The sequence below is a fragment of the Ylistrum balloti genome, unplaced genomic scaffold (genome assembly GCF_031769215.1).
Source record: "Ylistrum balloti isolate Yb309-2 unplaced genomic scaffold, AGI_CSIRO_Ybal_v1 Utg370470, whole genome shotgun sequence".
NCBI lineage: Eukaryota > Metazoa > Mollusca > Bivalvia > Pectinida > Pectinidae > Ylistrum > Ylistrum balloti.
The window spans coordinates 347024-367702 of record NW_026782309.1 but is presented as its reverse complement, the minus strand read 5'-3'; the positions used below and the strand labels follow the sequence as shown (position 1 = coordinate 367702).

General features: G+C 33.9%; 1 protein-coding gene across 1 annotated transcript in view; it reads left to right on the top strand.

The window, feature by feature from the left end:
- LOC132555323 (membrane-associated guanylate kinase, WW and PDZ domain-containing protein 2-like) overlaps positions 1-20679 on the top strand; it is a 77024-nt gene that overhangs the window by 45271 nt on the left and 11074 nt on the right. The window contains exons 8-17 of the mRNA XM_060219679.1: positions 3815-3876; positions 5939-6028; positions 10401-10583; positions 11358-12002; positions 12908-12942; positions 13288-13378; positions 15604-15654; positions 16195-17294; positions 17848-18043; positions 18206-18337. Of these exons, the coding sequence (XP_060075662.1) occupies positions 3815-3876; positions 5939-6028; positions 10401-10583; positions 11358-12002; positions 12908-12942; positions 13288-13378; positions 15604-15654; positions 16195-17294; positions 17848-18043; positions 18206-18337 (2585 nt within the window). The remainder of the gene's footprint in view (positions 1-3814; positions 3877-5938; positions 6029-10400; positions 10584-11357; positions 12003-12907; positions 12943-13287; positions 13379-15603; positions 15655-16194; positions 17295-17847; positions 18044-18205; positions 18338-20679) is intronic.

Genomic DNA, 20679 nt, shown 5'->3' with positions numbered 1-20679 from the left:
TCTAATCAATCCACTGTATACCCTCGGGTATCCAGGTGAAAGTTGTAGGACCCATTGATTCACTACCTATATAGAAGCAGCGGTGTTGGCTCTACTTCTGATACATGTGTAACATTTCCTATAGCATCTCTGGTAACTGTTACATTTCTATGATATCTGCTGTTACTATAACATCTCCTGACTCCTGTTACTATAACATCTCCTGTAACTATAACATCTCCTGACTCCTGTAACTATAACATCTTCTGACTCCTGTATCTATAATATCTCCTGACTCCTGTAACTATAACATCTTCTGACTCCTGTATCTATAATATCTCCTGACTCCTGTTACTATAACATCTCCTGTAACTATAACATCTCCTGACTCCTGTAACTATAACATCTCCTGACTCCTGTAACTATAACATCTTCTGACTCCTGTATCTATAATATCTCCTGACTCCTGTTACTATAACATCTCCTGTAACTATAACATATCCTGTAACTATAACATCTCCTGTAACTATAACATCTGTTACTATAACATCTCCTGTAACTATAACATCTCCTGTAACTTTAACATCTGTTACTATGACATCTCCTGTAACTATGACATCTCCTGTAACTATAACATATCCTGTAACTATAACATCTCCTGTAACTATAACATCTGTTACTATGACATCTCCTGTAACTATAACATATCCTGTAACTATAACATATCCTGTATCTATAACATATCCTGTAACTATAACATCTGTTACTATGACATCTCCTGTAACTATGACATATCCTGTAACTATAACATATCCTGTAACTATAACATATCCTGTAACTATAACATATCCTGTATATAACATATCCTTTAACTATAACATATCTGTAACTATAACATATCCTGTAACTATAACATATCCTGTAACTATAACATATCCTGTATCTATAACATATCCTGTATCTATAACATATCCTGTATCTATAACATATCCTGTATCTATAACATATCCTGTAACTATAACATATCCTGTAACTATAACATATCCTGTATCTATAACATATCCTGTAACTATACTATTTATTGTTACTCTAGCCAGTTGTCCTTTTGCACTGTTAGGTTGAAGTACAATCCATCACCTAATTAATCCATGGCCTAGCTAGCTATTTCAGTACACAGGTACTTTATATTTTAACTAATTAAGAACAGATGTTGGTTAATTTGATAAAAGGATACAGAGATAAATCTGCCTTTGTCAGTCTACTAATGGGCTCTTTTGGATATTAATTAAAAGAATTACAGCTTTCGATGTTGGGGAGGGGGGGGGGGGTTAGTAAAAAACATATATTGATGTGATTTCCTTGCCTCAAGGTGGTTTTCTTTAAACCAAATGACTGGAATGTAATGGGGGAATTTTCTGGATGAGGGAAACAGGTGATGATGGACTGTATAAAGATGACAGGCGAGGGTGGACTTAATTAGAACAACTGGTGTGGGTGGACTTAATTTGGTATTGATGAGGTTGGACTAAAATAGGGCTACAGGCATGGAAACAAGGAAAAGGGTCTCCAAGAGGGTTAGCTGAATTAGAAGAACAGTAGATGGTGGAGAGAATTAAGGCAACAGGTGAGGGTGGACTGAATTAGGCATCAAGTGAGGTTGGACTTAATTAGAGCAACAGGTAAGGATGGACTAAATAAGGACAATAGGAGAGGGGGTACTGAATTGTGACAAGTGAGGATGGACTGAATTAGGGATCATGTAATGATGGACTGAACTAGGGCAATACTCAGAGGGTGGACTGAATTAGGGTTTCCTGAAAGGAAGCAGAACTGTGACAGCAGGTATTAAGGATGGACAGAATTAAGCCAACGGATAAGGATGGACTATATTATAGGAACAGAGGGGGACTGAAAGATACAACAACAGTGATGTGAAGAGTTGCATGTCTAAAGTTTGAACTTAAGAATGAGGGAATAGTCAGGAATGAGTGAAAGGAATGGATATATCTAGAACCATAATGACACTAGATATCTGACAGATAACACTGTAGTATACAAAGTTTTAATTTCCTTGTGGTGTAATTGAATGTGATAAAAGTTTGATGTTAATTACTCCCTTAAACTATTACAGTTCAAAGTGCTTAACACCTTGACCATTTTGTCTGAGAAGACAAATTGTCATCAGGGCATCATTTTGTCTGAGGAGACAAATTGTCATCAGGGCATCATTTTGTCTGAGGAGATGTTCTCTTATCAGAGCATCATTTTGTCTGAGAAAACAAGTTGTCATCAGGGCATCATTTTGTCTGAGGAGACAAATTGTCATGAGGACATAATTTTGTAGAAGAGACAATCTGTCATCAGAACCTCATTTTGTAAGAGAAGACAATCTGTCATCAGGACATCGTGATGTCTGAGTGTAAATATGCGGTTAAGTGCTTAATTAGTTCCGTAAGGGCTCTGATTGCTTCCTTGGCATAATGAAAAATCCCAACAGAGACCCTGAGTCTCAATCAGAGCCAATAATAAATCACACAACATTCTGCAACAAAAACTACAAGTCATGTCAACAAGATTGATTTTGATCTTTGATAGAGCTGTAGACTGTATAGCCTACAGACATATACTGCTGATGAGTACAGGTATGCTGCAAAGGAAACTTAAGTGGCACCTAGTGTGATGGTCTGCCAACTGAGAAGTGATGTATTGTAGTCTATATCACAAGGTAGTTAGAGCTATCTATGTTGGCACTAGAGATGGCAGCCAAAACAACAGTTGGTGTGTAGTATTGGGAGCAGGTATACCACACAACTGCTGCTATATAGATAGCCAGTAAGTGGTGATATAAACACATCAGTGTGTTATTGTAGCTCTGTGTACCTCCTGATCTTGTTTCCCTCTATACCTTGATTGCCCAAAATTGTAGTTACTGCACAGATTTAGACAGATTTTTGGTTTGGCTCTCTTGATTGCTTTTTAAAGGTTACAAGCAGAATGAAATCATTATCGATAAGTATTGAAAGTACAAATCCTAAGTCTGTTGTTGTCAATATGATGCCTACATGTTTCTTTATAATGATCCAAATTAAGAAATATGTTAACGATCATATCAAAAAGATACAAAAGATATTTTTGAGTTTTATTGGGGTCTTATTTCAGATGATAAAACATTTTGTACTGTAGTTTTTCTATGGTTTTCCTCATATAGGAAAGATATGAACCAATGAAAATATGAAAGGAGAATTCCTCCATCAGCAACAGGTTCTATATATAAAAATACTATAGAAAAGAACAAAGAAGACTGATTGGAATGTCTGTCGTGCTGATTGCATCAGTTTCCTAGTTTACTGTATCTAATCTATACCATGTGGAATTTCATTGGTAAAGGTGTCAATTATTAATGTTGTAGAAGTCTATCTAGGGTTCCAGGTGTGTTGGAGATATAGGTGTGTAGATCAGAACCTTGTGTTGTAGAACATATATCTCCACAGCCTCTCATAACAAACATTGAACCTGAGGAATTTAAAAATCATCTTATAACAAAGGTTTTGATGTGATTATATGATTGACCTCTTGGAAAGATCAGTTTCACACCTCATAGTGGATATGTACATGAACCATGGATTGATTATGTTTGTGTTTTAAATTTTATTCTTCTTTTGTACAGTGCTGCCACAGATGAATATAAAGACATTTTAAAAAACCACATTAACTTCTTTGTTTACTTTTATTAGAAACTCTGCTAATCTGTGTGTGTATTGAAACTGTTTCTATTGACAGAAGAATATGTGCAATATTTGATAGGTATTGTAAATTCATTTTCTGGTCTTTGCAGCCATGTCAACAGACGTACACAGTATGAAAACCCAGTGGCTGCAGCTAAGAAACAGCAACAAGGTAATAAGCTTACACACATCATTAATATAATTTCTCTACAATGAGAAACAGTTTATCAGTACTACCTAATTTGAGTTTACATTCCAAAATTTATAAAGTCTTTTAAGCATGTGTACAAGATTTGAAGCCTTGTAATATCCCTTGATTTTTAGTCTTAAAAAATCCTAGATTTTTAGCCTTGTAATATCCTCTTGATTTTTAGCCTTAAAATATCCCTAGATTTGTAGCCTTGAAATATCCCTAGATTTGTAGCCTTAAAAGATCCCTAGATTTGAAGCCTTGTTATATCCCTAGATTTGTAGCCATGAAATATCCCTAGATTTTTAGCCTTAAAATATCCCTAGATTTGTAGCCATGAAATATCCCTAGATTTGTAGCCTTGAAATATCCCTAGATTTGAAGCCTTGTTATATCCCTAGATTTGTAGCCTTAAAATATCCCTAGATTTGAAGCCTTGTTATATCCCTAGATTTGTAGCTTTTTAATACCGGTAGATTTTTAGCCTTGAAATGTTTCAATGAAAAAAAAACTTTGCTATCCTACCTTTGGCTTTATCACTGGTAATGTTTCCAAAGAAGAAAAAGGCAGATTTGCTGTGTTCTTTAAAAAATGTGAAGTTGAGAAGATGTTTATCGTGTACCTACAACATGGCACCATAGTGATGAGAAACTAGAAAACCTAACTGCATGGTACCTACAACATAGTACCACAGTGATGAGAAACTAGAAAACCTAACTGCATGGTACCTCCAACATGGTACCACAGTGATGAGAAACTTGAACACCTAACTGCATGGTACCTCCAACATAGTACCACAGTGATGAGAAACCAGAAAACCTAACTGCGTGGTACTTCCAACATGGTACCACAGTAGGTGATAATGATCTGGAAAACCTCTACTGCTGGTTATGTCAACTTTGATTTAAACCTGAAGGTTAAGGGCTCAATCATTCTTGGACTAATTAGAGATGAACTTAATATCAGATACGGGCTTATATGATATAAATACAGGAAGACATTTTATTCTTTATATTAAATCCAAGGGTTGTGTCACTCATACACCTATAATCTTTCCTGCTTCCTTGTGAAAGTATTGAAGGGTCACTGTCATTTGATTGGTTTCAATATACGGAACCTGACCAAATTACTTGTGTGACAGATTTCTGGAAGTTTTCAAAGGTGATCACTGATATTATTACTTACCGTAAAACAAGGTTGTTTGAATTTTTTTCAAAAAATCAAAAAAAGGGGGTGCGGACATTACAGAGATATAGAAAATGACTTTTTTCCTTCCGACAATTCATATATATCTCCTTGAATTGTGTTCTTAAAAGCCAAGCATACCTGATATTATCGTTCTATGGTTTTTTCACATGTTTCCTCAACCAAACATGATTATTTATGATTATTTATTATAGTTTCCATGGTTAATTCCTTCCAATTTTTCGTTACAGGTTCGTATTGTGTCTTCCTTCGTAATAGGAAGCCATTTTGTTTGACTCTGTCACATGAATAAAGTTAGAGTTATTCCCCTTTCCCCATTGAAAAAGCATACCCATGAGCATATACAAAATAACACATTTTCATTCTACATTTTATTTACAAAATAACAATAAATAACATGTACAAGAATATTACATAAAATAAATAATCTCTTGTGTTTTGTAGTGATTGGAAAATATTTACCAAGACTTTTTGTGGATGGTTTGATAAGATACTGTGAATTTGTAATAATATAATGCACTTACGGGGAGAAGTCATGTTTTTTATGTCACAGATTTTAGGGACTAGACTATATCATGTCAAGGATTTATGGGGATTAGTCAATATTATGTCACAATGCGACATGGATTTATGGGAAATCTAGTCAATATTTTTTACCCGCGGACATTACATGGAAGGTAGTTTTTTTCAATATTTGTGTCAAAAAAGGGGTGCGGACATTACACAGATGCGGACATTACGTGGGTTTTTACGGTACTAGGAACAAGGTTGTTTGAATTCAAATAAAAACAGATTGCTTAAAGGAAATCTTTTTACCAATATGATATATCTTTCACAGGAAATGATTTAAACAGCACACTACCTCGCACAAAGAAAAGTCAGGATCAGTCTGTCAATATTATGTCAGGGATTGTAGCAGGGGAGATAAGTCAATATTATGTCAACTTGTGATTCTTTGTCTCTTGTGTTTTGTAGTGATTGGAAAATATTTACCAAGACTTTTTGTGGATGGTTTGATAAGATACTGTGAATTTGTAATAATATAATGCACTTACGGGAGGTCAATATTTTATGTCACAGATTTTAGGGACTAGACTATATCATGTCAAGGATTTATGGGGATTAGTCAATATTATGTCAAGGATTTATGGGGACTAGTCAATATTATGTCAGGGATTTATGGGGACTAGTCAATATTATGTCAGGGATTTACAGGGACTAGTCAATATTATGTCAGGGATTTACAGGGACTAGTCAATATTATGTCAGGGATTTACAGGGACTAGTCAATATTATGTCAGGGATTTACAGGGACTAGTCAATATTATGTCAGGGATTTACAGGGACTAGTCAATATTATGTACGTGATTTATGGGGATCAATCAGTTTTATGAAGAGACTGCATGGAGACTGACATTGAAAATGTCTTTTCTCAGACTTGTTAACTTCTGTTTGCTGAGGTCCTGCTTTTTGCTTTTGGTTTTTGACTGAGCTACAGTTAAACAGACATTAATGCAATCTTGATCTTGATCATGTCTTTAATTCTGAAAAATAAAAAGAACTAATAAATAATAAGTTACAACATGTTAGTCACTTAATAACTTTACTATCAAAATGTCTATAACTAATTTTCAAGAATTGTAAGTTTGAGAATGTGCTGGTTATTCTTGAGAATATGCGTTTATCCATATAATCAGACTACGTAGACTTAGCTAATAATACAATATGTATTTGAACATTACTGTGTCGACTGTGATTGATTAATCTCGACAGCATGTTACACTCTAGCCCTCTGGGCTTGGAGCGCTGCATATTACATCTGGATTGCTCTGCTTCAGTATCAATTAAGCCAACAGGTGTTTGAACAGCACAGTCTATTTGATCTAAAGTTATCCATGTTTTGAAAATTATTCAAAACCAATTACTATGTATTAAATTCTGAAAAATTCTTTTTTACTAATTTTTCCATAATTTCCAAAATATTGAAGTACATCAGACCTTTTACAAAAATTGTTTTAATAGAATATTTTGAATTTGAATTGTTAATGATATATTTTCTGTCCAAAAATGCTTTTCTTTAATTTTTTTTTTAAATTTCTTGTTCGGTTTCTTTCACATACCGTGATAAAATTGTATCCTTACATATAATTATATAAAAATTCTGAGGATAACATCGTTTGTATCATTATTGAGAAAATAGCCTGACTGTCCTTATCATTTGTTGTACTTTAACATTGACAAACTCGGCCACAGATTCATCACAACGTTTGTAACAGATTACTGTATTATAATGACCATGGAATCCCCCAATTCATGTATTCATGTATAGTAAAACAAGGATAAGTTGAAATTGATGGGACCAAATGAAATATTTGATTTATCGGATGGTTCAACTTAGCTATGTTTCTGTGCACAGAGACGTTTTACATCAAAGATTGACCCTCTTTTCGTTGGTTGTTTACCTGATACAGCATGGCATGACCATAATAATAAGTAGAAAAGAAATAAAAGTATTTTGTAATTTTATACACTAATGATATCTTTTCTTTAAATAAACAGTTACAAAGTATGAATATGAAACAAAAAATGTAATGTGAAACAATTGTCATTGACTTGCAGTACACATGGTATGCATCAGTTCTCATACACATAACTTAGTGAATTTGATACCTAAAGTAATACAAATATTGTACTCACATTTATATCTATGAATAGCGAGTCCCATCAACGACATTTTAAAATAAAACCCAATAAGTACATACTTATGAACATTCTACAATGATATAACATTGATAGCGCTGAGGTGTGTTATGAAAAGTTGAAGGCTGTGGCAACGTCACTGAAGCATAACTTTACACATACAACAACATCAGATTGTAAACGTAAAATAGAATAAAACAAAACAAAGATATAGCTAACTCATCACACTCGGTCATTCGGACCGAAGCCAGAAAATATTTACCTGAGACAAGGTGATGCCTGAATGTTCCATACAAAAAAAGGAAATTTTGGTAGAATTTAAAAGGGATGGACCACAAAATATGTTTGACATAAACACAGTATTCGACTCAACAGTGTTAAATCATCCATGTTTAATTTACTGATGAAAAAAATTTGGAGCGAATAAAGCATTAGACTTATCCGATGTATTCTATTCAAGGGTGTTCAACACATGTGTGAGTTTTACTGTACTACCATTGGCATGCTAATGAAGAAAATTTAATTCAATCAAAACCATCAAAATGAACACTTGGTTAAATTCAAACTGTTAGTTACAAGGAATAAAACTGAACTCATCGTTACAAGGATCAAAATCTAAATGGTTGTTCTCAAGGATCAAAATCTAAATGGTTGTTCTCAAGGATCAAAATCTAAATGGTTGTTCTCAAGGATTAAAATTTAACTCTTTGTAACGCAGATTAAAATTTAACTGTTAGTAACAAGGATCACAATTTAACTGTTAGTAACAAGTTTTTGTTTACTGACCTTAATATTCACCGAATAGAAAAGCATTTACTAGAAATGAAATTTGGAAAATATTTACAAAAACTTAGCAAATCTATATAAATATTTGGATATTCACTGCATCAGGATAGAGCTAGCAGTTGCCGTGCTGTGCAATAGATATTGATTTTGTCTGACAGATTAAAATATAGATATTTAAATTATTAAACAGGTTATGAATCAAATCATACTAATTGGTGAAGTATGACCAATCAGATTGAATGTTTTGATGAATCTTGGCTGTGCATGCCTAGCTGGTACCCAGCATGATTGTTCTCCTTGTTTCCTACAGACTACAGCAGCCATCACCCTGGAGCTGGGCGCAGGAGGAGAGGTGTGTCCTGCTATCAGTCCTTAATCATTCCTTAGTATTAGTTTGTGTATCTAGTCTTATTATCCATAGGTTCTGTATTTTGTGATACCTACATTATAGTCTGTTTCACATTTATACTGAATACTTACAGGTTAAACAAATCTAATTTTACATTATCCATAGGATCTGTATTTTGTGATACCTACATTATAGTCTGTTTCACATTTATACTGAATACTTACAGGTTAAATATATCTAATTTTACATTATCCATAGGATCTGTATTTTACCTACATTACAGTCAGTTTCACATTTATACTGAATACTCATGTAATTAGTGTCCTATTACCATAGGATCTCTATCCACATGAATTGTGGTTTGTGTCACATCTATATTGCAGAGATCAATTAGATTTAGGATTTTGTAGTCCTACTTTGTGTAGTGTAATGTTCCATATTTAAGACTAAGGTTTTCCATCGTTTAACATGATCTATAGGACATGTGACTGAATAACACATGCAATCCTATATACTTGGAAACTTTCAACCTCTGTTGAAAAATAAGAGGTCTTTTTCACCCAGTGTAAAATTCATGCTGGGACACAACATATTATTGTTTCTTTTTTTATCAGAAAGATGCTTCATCATAATCATTGGAATATTTGGTTGTTTGGATGTGATATGCCAGGCAACATTCATAATGGTTGATCAGCTTGTTACAATTTTCTAGCAATTTTCTCAGAAAAAACTTAACTTGCACTTATATAGAGTTGAATATCAACATTCTTTATTTTGTGTTTGAGCGTGAAATTTTGTTTTGTTTTTTAAATTTGTCTTCGCCTTATAAGGTGAAAATGCCAAAATTTAAATGTTGGGGAAAGTCTCCGGGTATACAGTACATACTCAGATACTAGGTGCACAAACAATATCACTTTAAATATACTATGCCAGTAGTGTGTACTTAGACTGAAGGATAAAGTATTCCAGATAATATGCCCATATTCAAATAAAAACTACTTACAATTACAAGGAATTTGTCCTTTAAGATATCTCCATGCCATGTTATACTGGCACACTTGGCTGCCACAACTAAGAGCTCATTGCATATGACAGGCGTGTCATATTTAGAGTTGAGATTAAAAATATTTGCTAAATCCTGCTAGCTGAATCAGTCTTTTTTTTGGCAAGGACTTTTCTGCTATTCTCTGCATTTATTTCTACCCTCTTTTGTAAACTGTGTTTCAATAGAAGTTTTCTTTGCATGAAACAAGAACTTCAAAATGTTGATATAGAGATGTACATAGTTTCAATACTGATGTTTATATCAACCCTATCTTCATCAATGTTCTCTATCTTCATGAATTCAATAAAACATACCTATACCATAATATTGTTGTCAGCTATGATTTAAATCCCTTCTTTAAATTGTTGTGAAATTACTAATGAAATGACGGTAATCAAAATATAATTTTGGAAATTGTAGAACGGAGGTTCACAAAGATTCCAGCGGAACTGAAGGGTGAAATGAAGAAGACCACTTTAGTGAAAAGTATACGTGGGTTAGGCTTTACAATTATAGGAGGAGACCGTGCCGATGAAGAGTTTCTACAGATAAAGAAAGTGGTAGAGAATGGTCCCGCCCATCAAGATGGTGTGCTCAAAACAGGTGTGTAGATAAAAATACAAAAATCATTTCCTCATTCTGGCTACAATCATAAAATAAGGATTGCATAAAGATTAAACACCCACAAAAAAATAGATAAAATGCAAATTCGTCCATTGAATATCAGAATGATACAGTTTTTGATAGAAACTTGTTAACTGAGTTGCTACTTTTTATTTGGTTGACTTTGAAATATTAATTAGATACGAGTCAAAATGATCATGAATAACTGACCAGAAATAAAGATTAAGTTTTTATAAATCTGACTGAGAGAGTACTAGGTAAATAATTATCTTAACTGAGAGATGAAATGACTGACCAGAAATAAAGATTAATAACTATCAAACTGAGAGAGGAAATGACTGACCAGTAATAAAGATTAATAACTATCAAACTGAGAGAGGAAATGACTGACCAGTAATAAAGATTAATAACTATCAAACTGAGAGAGAAAATGACTGACCAGTAATAAAGATTAATAACTATCAAACTGAGAGAGGAAATGACTGACCAGTAATAAAGATTAATAACTATCAAACTGAGAGAGGAAATGACTGACCAGTAATAAAGATTAATAACTATCAAACTGAGAGAGGAAATGACTGACCAGTAATAAAGATTAATAACTATAAAACTGAGAGAGGAAATGACTGACCAGTAATAAAGATGTTAAATCAGGTTTGTACTTTCATAACATTGTTTAGTGTTTAAACCCTTTTTGGATCCTAATTGATATTCTATTGACTTACGATATTGAATGTGATTGTTGTGTTACAGGGGACGTTCTAGTTTATGTTGATGGCAACAATGTTTTGGGATACACTCATCAAGACATAGTAAATCAGTTCCAAACCATTCCTCCACACCAGAAAGTGGATTTAGAAATCTGCCGAGGGTACTCTCTACCATTTGATCCAGAAGATCCTAATACAGAGATCATTGTGACTGTTGCTGTGACATTACCTCAAGGCGACACGCCCACGAGCAGTGCTCCGCCCTCGTATTCCTCAGCTAATGATTTTGATTATTTAAATACCTCAGCCAAAAGTTTAAAATCGCTGCCTGACCTTACACGGTCTACAAATAATAATTCATCAGATGCTCTCACACACAGTAACAGTGGTAATCTTAACAGTGATATTACGCCAGATGTGCTGACTTCATTTAATTCTCGACCAGTAATATTATCAATGAATATTGTGCGGGGGGAAATGGGTTTTGGTTTTACGATTGCTGATAGTCATTTTGGACAAAAAGTGAAACAAATTTTGGACAAACCTCGATGTAAGACGTTACAGGAAGGTGATATTCTACAGGAAATTAATGGTGTTAATGTGAAGGACATGTCACACAGTGAAATTGTAGGTGTTCTCAAGGAATGTCCACAAGGACAGGAAACAAAAATCATTGTGCAAAGGGGAGGTAAGCTTCAATTTACATTAATGAAGAATGTTTGTTAAAATGAAAATGTGAAGTAATTTGCTACTAATATGTATTGCTCCAAAGGTTGATATTTGAAGAAAGTGATATATATATATATATTTATATCTGAACCCTTTTTGTTAAGTTGCACTTTTTTGTCTTTAAAAGAAAAGCTTTGATTGTTTTCCATTGAAAATTGATCAGGAAATTCTTTTATCCTTCCACTGTCAAGTTTATGTGTTTTGGCCTTAGGAACTCATGATCTAATTTATATTATTACTTTATAACTAATTGGTATTGTTATCTTGAATTATATTAATTCTGTTTGACATTAATTAACTTTCATGACCCTGCTTTACTTATATGTATAAACAGATCTGATGTTGATTTTTTGCTGTTTAGTTGTATAAACATATTTGTTGTAATGAAGATTATATTGATGTAGGAATTCAAAGGTCAAGGTTTTTAAAGTCAAGGTTATTTTTGTTGAATATAGAATTATTACTTACATGGTATACATAGATTGCATAAAAACATAAGTAAATAGCAGCTTTCAAAATAAAATCAGAATTAAAAAAAAAATTTAGAGCCAGATAAAGAATAATTGGTTATTCAGCTGTTTTGGGTTAATTATTAGGGGCTTAAATTGTTGAAACCCTGGAGGCGACTGAGCAAAGTGAAAATGGATCGAAAGAAAAGACCCATTTATAAAACTGATGTCCAAAGTGAGATTAAAGTTAGACCTACTGCCTGATTGGTGGTGACCAAGGTTTTGATGATTGTAGAGAACTGCTTATGAAAGTCATCTGTACATTGAAGTTTGTCATCATTTTAAGCAGGAATTGGTAAAAGGTTATATGAGGATTAAGATCAGAGTGTAAATTATATATTTATTTATTTTTCAGGATTACCTATGAAAAGTAAAAAACCTATGAAACCTGTAAGTATGTCATTGAAATCTTCAGTGAAATAAATAAATTGATTTGTCCTTGATAAAGTTGTTTTGATAAATGATATTGAAGAGTCAATCAGCTGGTCAAACATATAAAAGTCTGAGCAAGCTATTATACAGGTAGGGTGTGGTGGGGGGGGGGGGGGGGGGGTGTGGGGGTGGGGTAGAAGATATTGTGTTACACAAGTCCTGTTTCAAGTCCATGACATATTTAAATCTTGAAAATCTCTGAACAGATCTTAAGATAAACTGATGTTGTCGGATTAAAACTGTTAAAACTTTGTACGCGGTAGTCCCTACAGCAGTATATTTTCAAGTACTTGTTCTTTACAGACCCGATCACCAGACGATGGTTCCAGTCTCCCAAATTCTCAACCAGGAGCCTACTTCTTTGGCAATGGAGGGGACCCTAGCAATATGTCAGGTAAAGTTTCAAACTGATTTATCAAAATTGTCTAAAGATTTGTCACATCATTTTCAACCAACAATAGTTGATGTTAACGTAGTGTTTACGTCTGCAGGATACACATATATTACTGGTTGATAATTGATGAGGAAATATTATAGAAATCATGAAGAAACACATGTTCTGTTAATGTTGCCAATAATGATAATGATACAAAAATCGGAGATTTGGGTTTACTCCCATCAACTCAACCCAAAGCTCATAACATCAAATAATTGAGAATTCCACACTGTCACCTATCACAGCATACACCTTTATACTATAGATAAAATTTCAACCCTGTTTCCTTGGAACTTTTAACCTGGGAATCTGTTGTTGTGTGTAAGATGAAGCATTGATACATGAGTGATACAGGCCTTGTGAACTTTTATTTAGCAATTTCCAAATATATGTTGAACTTTCTGGGATGCTCAACAACACATTCAGTAGCAGTACTTGGTAAAAAGACAGTTACCTGTATTGCGTTCATTGTGAAATGTCAGATAGCTAACTTCTTCTAAATGTACTTTCGTATTTTAATCATTGTTCATCTCTGATAATTTTTTCAATATTTGGAACTTGTACTGTAAAAATCTATGTAATGTGCACAGTTTTTTTTGAGAAAACAAATGTTAAAATCTTCAAGGGTTTTTTTTCATGGAAAATCGAAGATTTACTGAGGCTGCCATCATTGTTTGTCAGGATTATCTGGTACTCAAAACTGACTAAAAAGGATTTGACGATTTATTTATGAACAAAAATAACAAATAAAATAATTACTGTATATGTTAATAAAAACAGAAAACTAACAGAATGCAAAGACAGTGCCCTGTTTGGGACATTGAAAAATATGTTGATTGTAATTTGATTATCTTTGAAACACTTTTATGTTCAATTGTTAAGAAATTGACAGCTTTCAATTTATTTTTTTTTTTGGATATCCCGATGAAGTAGAAGCCCTAAGCACATGTCTGTTTTCGTATTAGTGGAAGTTAGCGTTGACATATCAATGCGAATTGTTGATTGAGACTTGTCGTCGGACTATGGATTTAATTCATTATTTATTAATATTGATCTTATTGATGCTTACGAAGCTTATATTGTCTGATTAAGAGGGAATAGTCTTTGTGTGATTATCTTACAACATGTGTAATAAAACACTGTTCTTCTTTTGAAAGAACACATTCCATGTTATTCCATTCTGTGCTCTGTATACTGATTGCTTACATATACAGATTTAGGGCCTCAATTTATGTCAACTGGCGTGCACTCGATGTGACAGCGAGACATGAAATAATAGTTGACTTGGGGAGATTGTATTTACCTGGTTTGGTCATGAATAGGTAGATAATAACTTATACCTGTGATTTCAACACTGAACACTGTTGATTAGGGCAAGTGTAAAGACAAGTGCATGTGTACATAAGATAAATAAGGGATAATTGGTAAGTGAATGACAGCAAGACGTGTCAAAGAAACAAAGAAGATGCACAAACATTTGGCTGTAATTAAACAGAAGGTTATTAAAAGTCAGTAAATGAGATGAAAACAAATTTTGAAGAGAATACTTTCAAGTTTTGGACTTCATTGATCGTTGGTCTGATGTGTTATTTTGAACATTCTGAGATCAATTTTTTGGCTCCCGGAGAACGATGTTGACAGAACTTTGGGGTGCACACATTACCATTTTAAGCCCCAAAAAGTACCTGCACACATTAAGTAGATGTGCACATTACACAGGTTTTTAAGGTATTCAATTTTCTGAATGTGCTCCTATTTATGGTTGAATTAGGAATAAAACCAGAATTTTATTTGAATGGAATCTAGCAAAAGGATTTGTAAAGGATTGAAACTATATGGATAAAGATACATAAATATGATTTGCTAAAAACATATTGTTAATGTTTGTTGACTAGGCTGTCAGTAAGCTTGATGACAAATGAACACACAAACAGCAATCTTTTGATGGTTAAGTCAGCTAAATCAATAAAATGACTTTTTGTCATTGGAGAAAATCAATAATGCCCTTTGTATGGCACGTTTCAGTACACAATAGCAGGTGCTTGTTCTTGTAAGGTGATAAGGCTGTGCTGTAGGTCAGCTTCAAGGATGGTAGACATTGTTTTTTTATGTATACACATGAAAATAAAAATAAAAAATAAGGTAAATGAGGACATTAACAACATTTTTTTTTCATTTCTTAGGTAAAAATAACAGAAATATGATTGGTGGAGATGAAAACCATTCAGAGAAAGGTAAGATATTTATAAAAGCCAAGGTATACATTTTGTATCTGTAGGTTTTAACCTACAAGCAGGTAGAACTATGTAACTTGACCTTTGAACTTGTAGATAAATGTAGATTTGATCCTGCAGTCTGAAGGCTTCATTAGAGTATCTGTACTACAAATCCTAGCAGCAACTGCAAAAAATTAAAATCAATTTTGCTTCTGCAGAACTAATCACAATGGTTATAACAGTGTGCTGTACAATGTATAGAAACCTGACAATCTTTTGATGAGTGAACAACTTTTACCTGACACCGACAGACCTGTTGTCTGTAGCTTTGTGTTTGTCATATGTATGTCACCTGTATGCTGTCAAGAAAGCATTTGAGAAGGCTCATTGACCAGTACATTTATATAGATCAGCATGGAGTTGGATGTGACAGTACTGATGTTCGTTATCACTAGATGCTAATCTGTCCTAACATAATGGATAAAATACCTCCCATTTGTTTGAATTTACGCAGCATTGATATCAGAAGGGAACCTTATCTTTGTGTGTATGTTACAGAAAACAGAGATGATGTGGATTCCTCAACACGTCCTAAAACACCAACTCATTATGATGGGCGACCAAAGACTCCGTCAATGAATGAGAATCGGCCTAAAACGCCCACAAGGACTATGGGACCTAATATTGATAATCGAAATAAATCGAATGTTGATAGTCGCCATCCATTATCAGAAATGCAAAATCGTGTTCAATCAAATGATGATGGTTCTCGAGACTTTGGTTCTCAGGGTGTGGAACTAAATCAATCTCGATCCTCCTCTGAGTTTTATAGTAATTCTGGGAGCTATGATTTTAACTCCAGGCCTCCACCTGGACCAAGATATGATCAGATGAGAAACGACCATCAACGACCACACAGTCGTCAAGACGGTTCAAGACAAAATCACACTATGCACAATAATAACTATAGTCATCAAGAAAGGGACCGTGGAGATAGCCGGTTTGATCGCGGGGATCAGATAAAGCCGGGTATGCTACGTAGTCGGACACCTGGCCCTGAAATGTTCAATAGTAGACAGGGATCAGACTACAGAAGTGATACAAATAGACCTAAGACTCCTACTGCTCAGGATATGAGGAGTAAAACCCCACTTCCAGGCATGACCTATGGGGGTAACCTTGACTTCTTAATGCATGGTTCAAGAAATCACAATTCAATGGGGATAAATGGGACATCTAGACAGGGTGGTTACTCTGGTTACCAGAGGCCACAGTGGGGCCATCACAGTTCTGTGGATTATCCAGGTTCTCCACCAGTGCAACGAAGAGGTGATGGATTACATGACACATTTGACAATCGACCATTTGGAAATGGCATGAACAATTTCTCTTCTGGAATGGGTGCAGGACGCCCACCACGGCAGAGTACCTCTTTTGAGGAGGTTGAGCCATCTCCTAGTAATCTAATGAGAGTACCAAGGAAATTTCTGCAGTCTAGTTCCTCATTCAACAGTCAAGCATCTCTCAATCAATCACCACGAATACCGCCGCGGTTTCCTAATGATGATAGTGGCTACATGGTTTCCACTGTAACACTGCAGCGCCAGGAAACTGGATTTGGGTTCAGAATTATCGGTGGAACAGAGGAAGGGTCTCAGGTAGGTGCAAACCTTTAACTGAAAGGATATGGAAGTTGATATGTGAAATTTTGCCTTAACATAATGGGGATGTTGTATAAATTAATAGAAAGATGTATATTTGTTTCTACCAGTTTAATAGTAGCTATGTTAAGCCTTTGTGTCTTATTTGAAAATAACCTGGTGCTAGATTAAATTTAATCTTAAGGTTTTTTTTGGAAAAATCTATTCTTATTTTTGTTCCTTCTTGATTTTGCAATTTTCTAAAAAATCATCTGGTTTGTATTTGTTATTGGAATGGTTTTTGAAATAGAATGGGAGAGCAACAGGGAATTATAGGAAAATTCTGCTCTTGTTTTGCTGCAGTCGGTATTGAGGGAATTACAAATAGATTAAAACTGCTCATCTTGTTTACCAATGAAATGAAACTAGGTTTATATAAAGCAAGCCATAAGTAGTTCTTGCTGGTTTTGTGCTTTGATTGCTTGTTTTTATGATTGATCTATGTTAGAGAATCTTTTGGTATATGAGGTTCTTGCTGTTTAGTGTAACTTTCCAATCTATCGTTCCTCAGGTGTCAGTTGGACACATTGTGCCAGGTGGGTCGGCTGATGTGGACGGGAGATTACGCACTGGTGACGAAATTACTCATGTGGATAATTTCTGTGTGGTGAACTGTTCTCACCACCAGGTAGTACAACTGATGAGTCGAGCTGGGATTGGCGGGCGTGTTTCTTTGAGTATACGGAGACAAATGGCCCCCCACGGTGGTAGGTACTGGCTGTGTGAAATGTAATTACCATGTCATAGTACTCTCTCAAACTGATGTTACACAAAATCATAAGAAATAATTAGAAAGTTTAATGAAAAATAATGCCATGATTTTCTTGTCTCAATTTGGAGTCTTCATTTCTCTCTTTATGGAATCATAGGAGATCACCATGGCAATGTGGCTGACAGCTATCCATATGAGGTGACAGTTACTCGACGACCAACAGAAGGGTTTGGTTTTGTAATAATTTCGTCTGTAACCAAATCGGGGTCCACCATAGGTGAGTTCATCGGTACGTGTCACTCACAGGCTTGGTATAGTTTTGGTTGTCACAGGTGCCAGGGTTCGTCACAGTAGAGGGGCTGGGGGTTGGTCAGTCAATTAGGGGTCAAATTTCATGGTGTGTAAATGCAAAGCGTATTATTCAAATTCCATTGGTTTCTTAGAAAAAAAAAAGAAGAAAAAATAAACTCTATTAAAGGAAAAATTAAATGAAAAACCAAATTTAATTTGCTGAATGTACCAATACTAAATGCCACATTTCGGAGAAGTCTTTTTTTTTTATATCAGAAATTGTTTCTTAACTGGAATGATTCACAGTTACCTAAGCTTTTTAGAGAAAAATGCTCAATTTATGATTTTTTTTTATAAGTTTATAATTTAGAGTTTTGTTTGAATAATAGGCGATTTTTACTGTTTGAAGGACAAACTGTGACGGATCCTGTACTTGTTTGTTGTAATGTATTTTGAATTTCATTGCACGGATTATGCACCTTATCATTGGTATTATTTATTTGCTTTCATTTATGACACTACAGACTTTTTGTATTTATTTTAAATCCTAAAATATTTTATATCATTTTGTATGTTTTACTCATTACAGTAGAGATGGTGGTAGTTTTATTCCACTTTTCCGGCCTAAATATTTGATTTTTGTTCTTGAATTATACAAAGTGTTTACCTTGCAACAACAACTATTTGAAGTTTAATGGGTTGTACTACTTATAGAACTAAGGTTTAACAAATTCAGATATTAAATTAGGATTGGGGTGACCATTAAAGCCCATTAGCCTCTTGTAATATTTTGTACCCTTGTCAATATTAATAAATCTAAAGGGTGTTTTTTTCTCTCTTTCAACATGCTGTAAGCTAGAGTATCGATTATTATCTGGCTCAAGAATTCAATGGTTAACTTTGAGTTTAGCATCTGAAGTATTACGATAAGAAATGCTTTGATTTTTATGGATCATTATACTTTGTGTGTAAGTTACATGTTCACATGTCATTTTGACCCAAAATTCAATATGGCTGCTGGTGTCTGACTATGATTTTAGAATGTACAATGAATTATACTTTTTCAATTCTTTGTTGTGTTTGAAACTAAGTTTAGGACCAGTTGTCTTCTGGTGACAATTCTATTGTAACTACCTTGTCTTTCGGTAACAAAAAAAAAACAAAAAAAAAAAACCCAAAAACAGAAATTACTTATATGAGGAAAAAAAAGTCCAGCAAAAAAAACCAAAACACAAAAAAAAGACAAAACAAAAAAAACCAAGCATATGCAAATCTATAGGAATCTATTTATCTTATGATGATTATTAAGATATCTTAATTAAAGTTTAAAATGATGTAAATTTATAAGGATTGTAGCTGTTGATGAACATCAGAATTGGTAGATTGTTTTCACATTTTTGATACATGTAATACAGCTGCAAGGTCATTATAAAGAATCAATAGTCTTATTCTGCATAGGTCCATGTGCTGCTGTGTCAGGTGATATTGCAGACCTTGACTACTAAATATAATTTGTTTTGTCAAGATATGAATGGATAATGCTCGGTAGCAAGTCTTTGTTCTGTTACTTACATTGGCATACATGTACAGTAAGCTATCATCTTGATGCAAAATTGAATACAAAGTTACGACCACAAAAGATATGTTGGTGATACTTTCAAGATATTTTGGTGATAAAGACTTGCTAAAATATGTTTGTGGTAAAGACCATTAAGATATTTTGGTGATAAAGACTTTTAAGATATGTTAGTGATAAAGACAAGATATTTTGGTAATAAAGGCTGTTAAGATATTTTGGTGATAAAGGCTGTTAAGATATATTGGTAATGAAGACTGTTAATATATATTGGTAATGAAGACTGTTAAGATATATTGGTAATGAAGACTGTTAAGATATTTTGGTGATAAAGGCTGTTAAGATATATTGGTGATAAAGACTGTTAAGATATATTGGTGATAAAGACTATTAAGATATTTTGGTGATAAAGGCTGTTAAGATATATTGGTAATGAAGACTGTTAATATATATTGGTAATGAAGACTGTTAAGATATATTGGTAATGAAGACTGTTAAGATATATTGGTAATGAAGACTGTTAAGATATATTGGTAATGAAGACTGTTAAGATATATTGGTAATGAAGACTGTTAAGATATATTGGTAATGAAGACTGTTAAGATATATTGGTGATAAAGACTTGTTGCTATCATTGTATCTCATTTATTTGTGCATGTTAACCAGAAATCCGAATGTGCTAGAATGAGAATGTTTATGTCTTACCAGTAAGATAAAATGCTGATGCTGCTATCAAGATATACAGAAAACCCCATTTTTAGTCT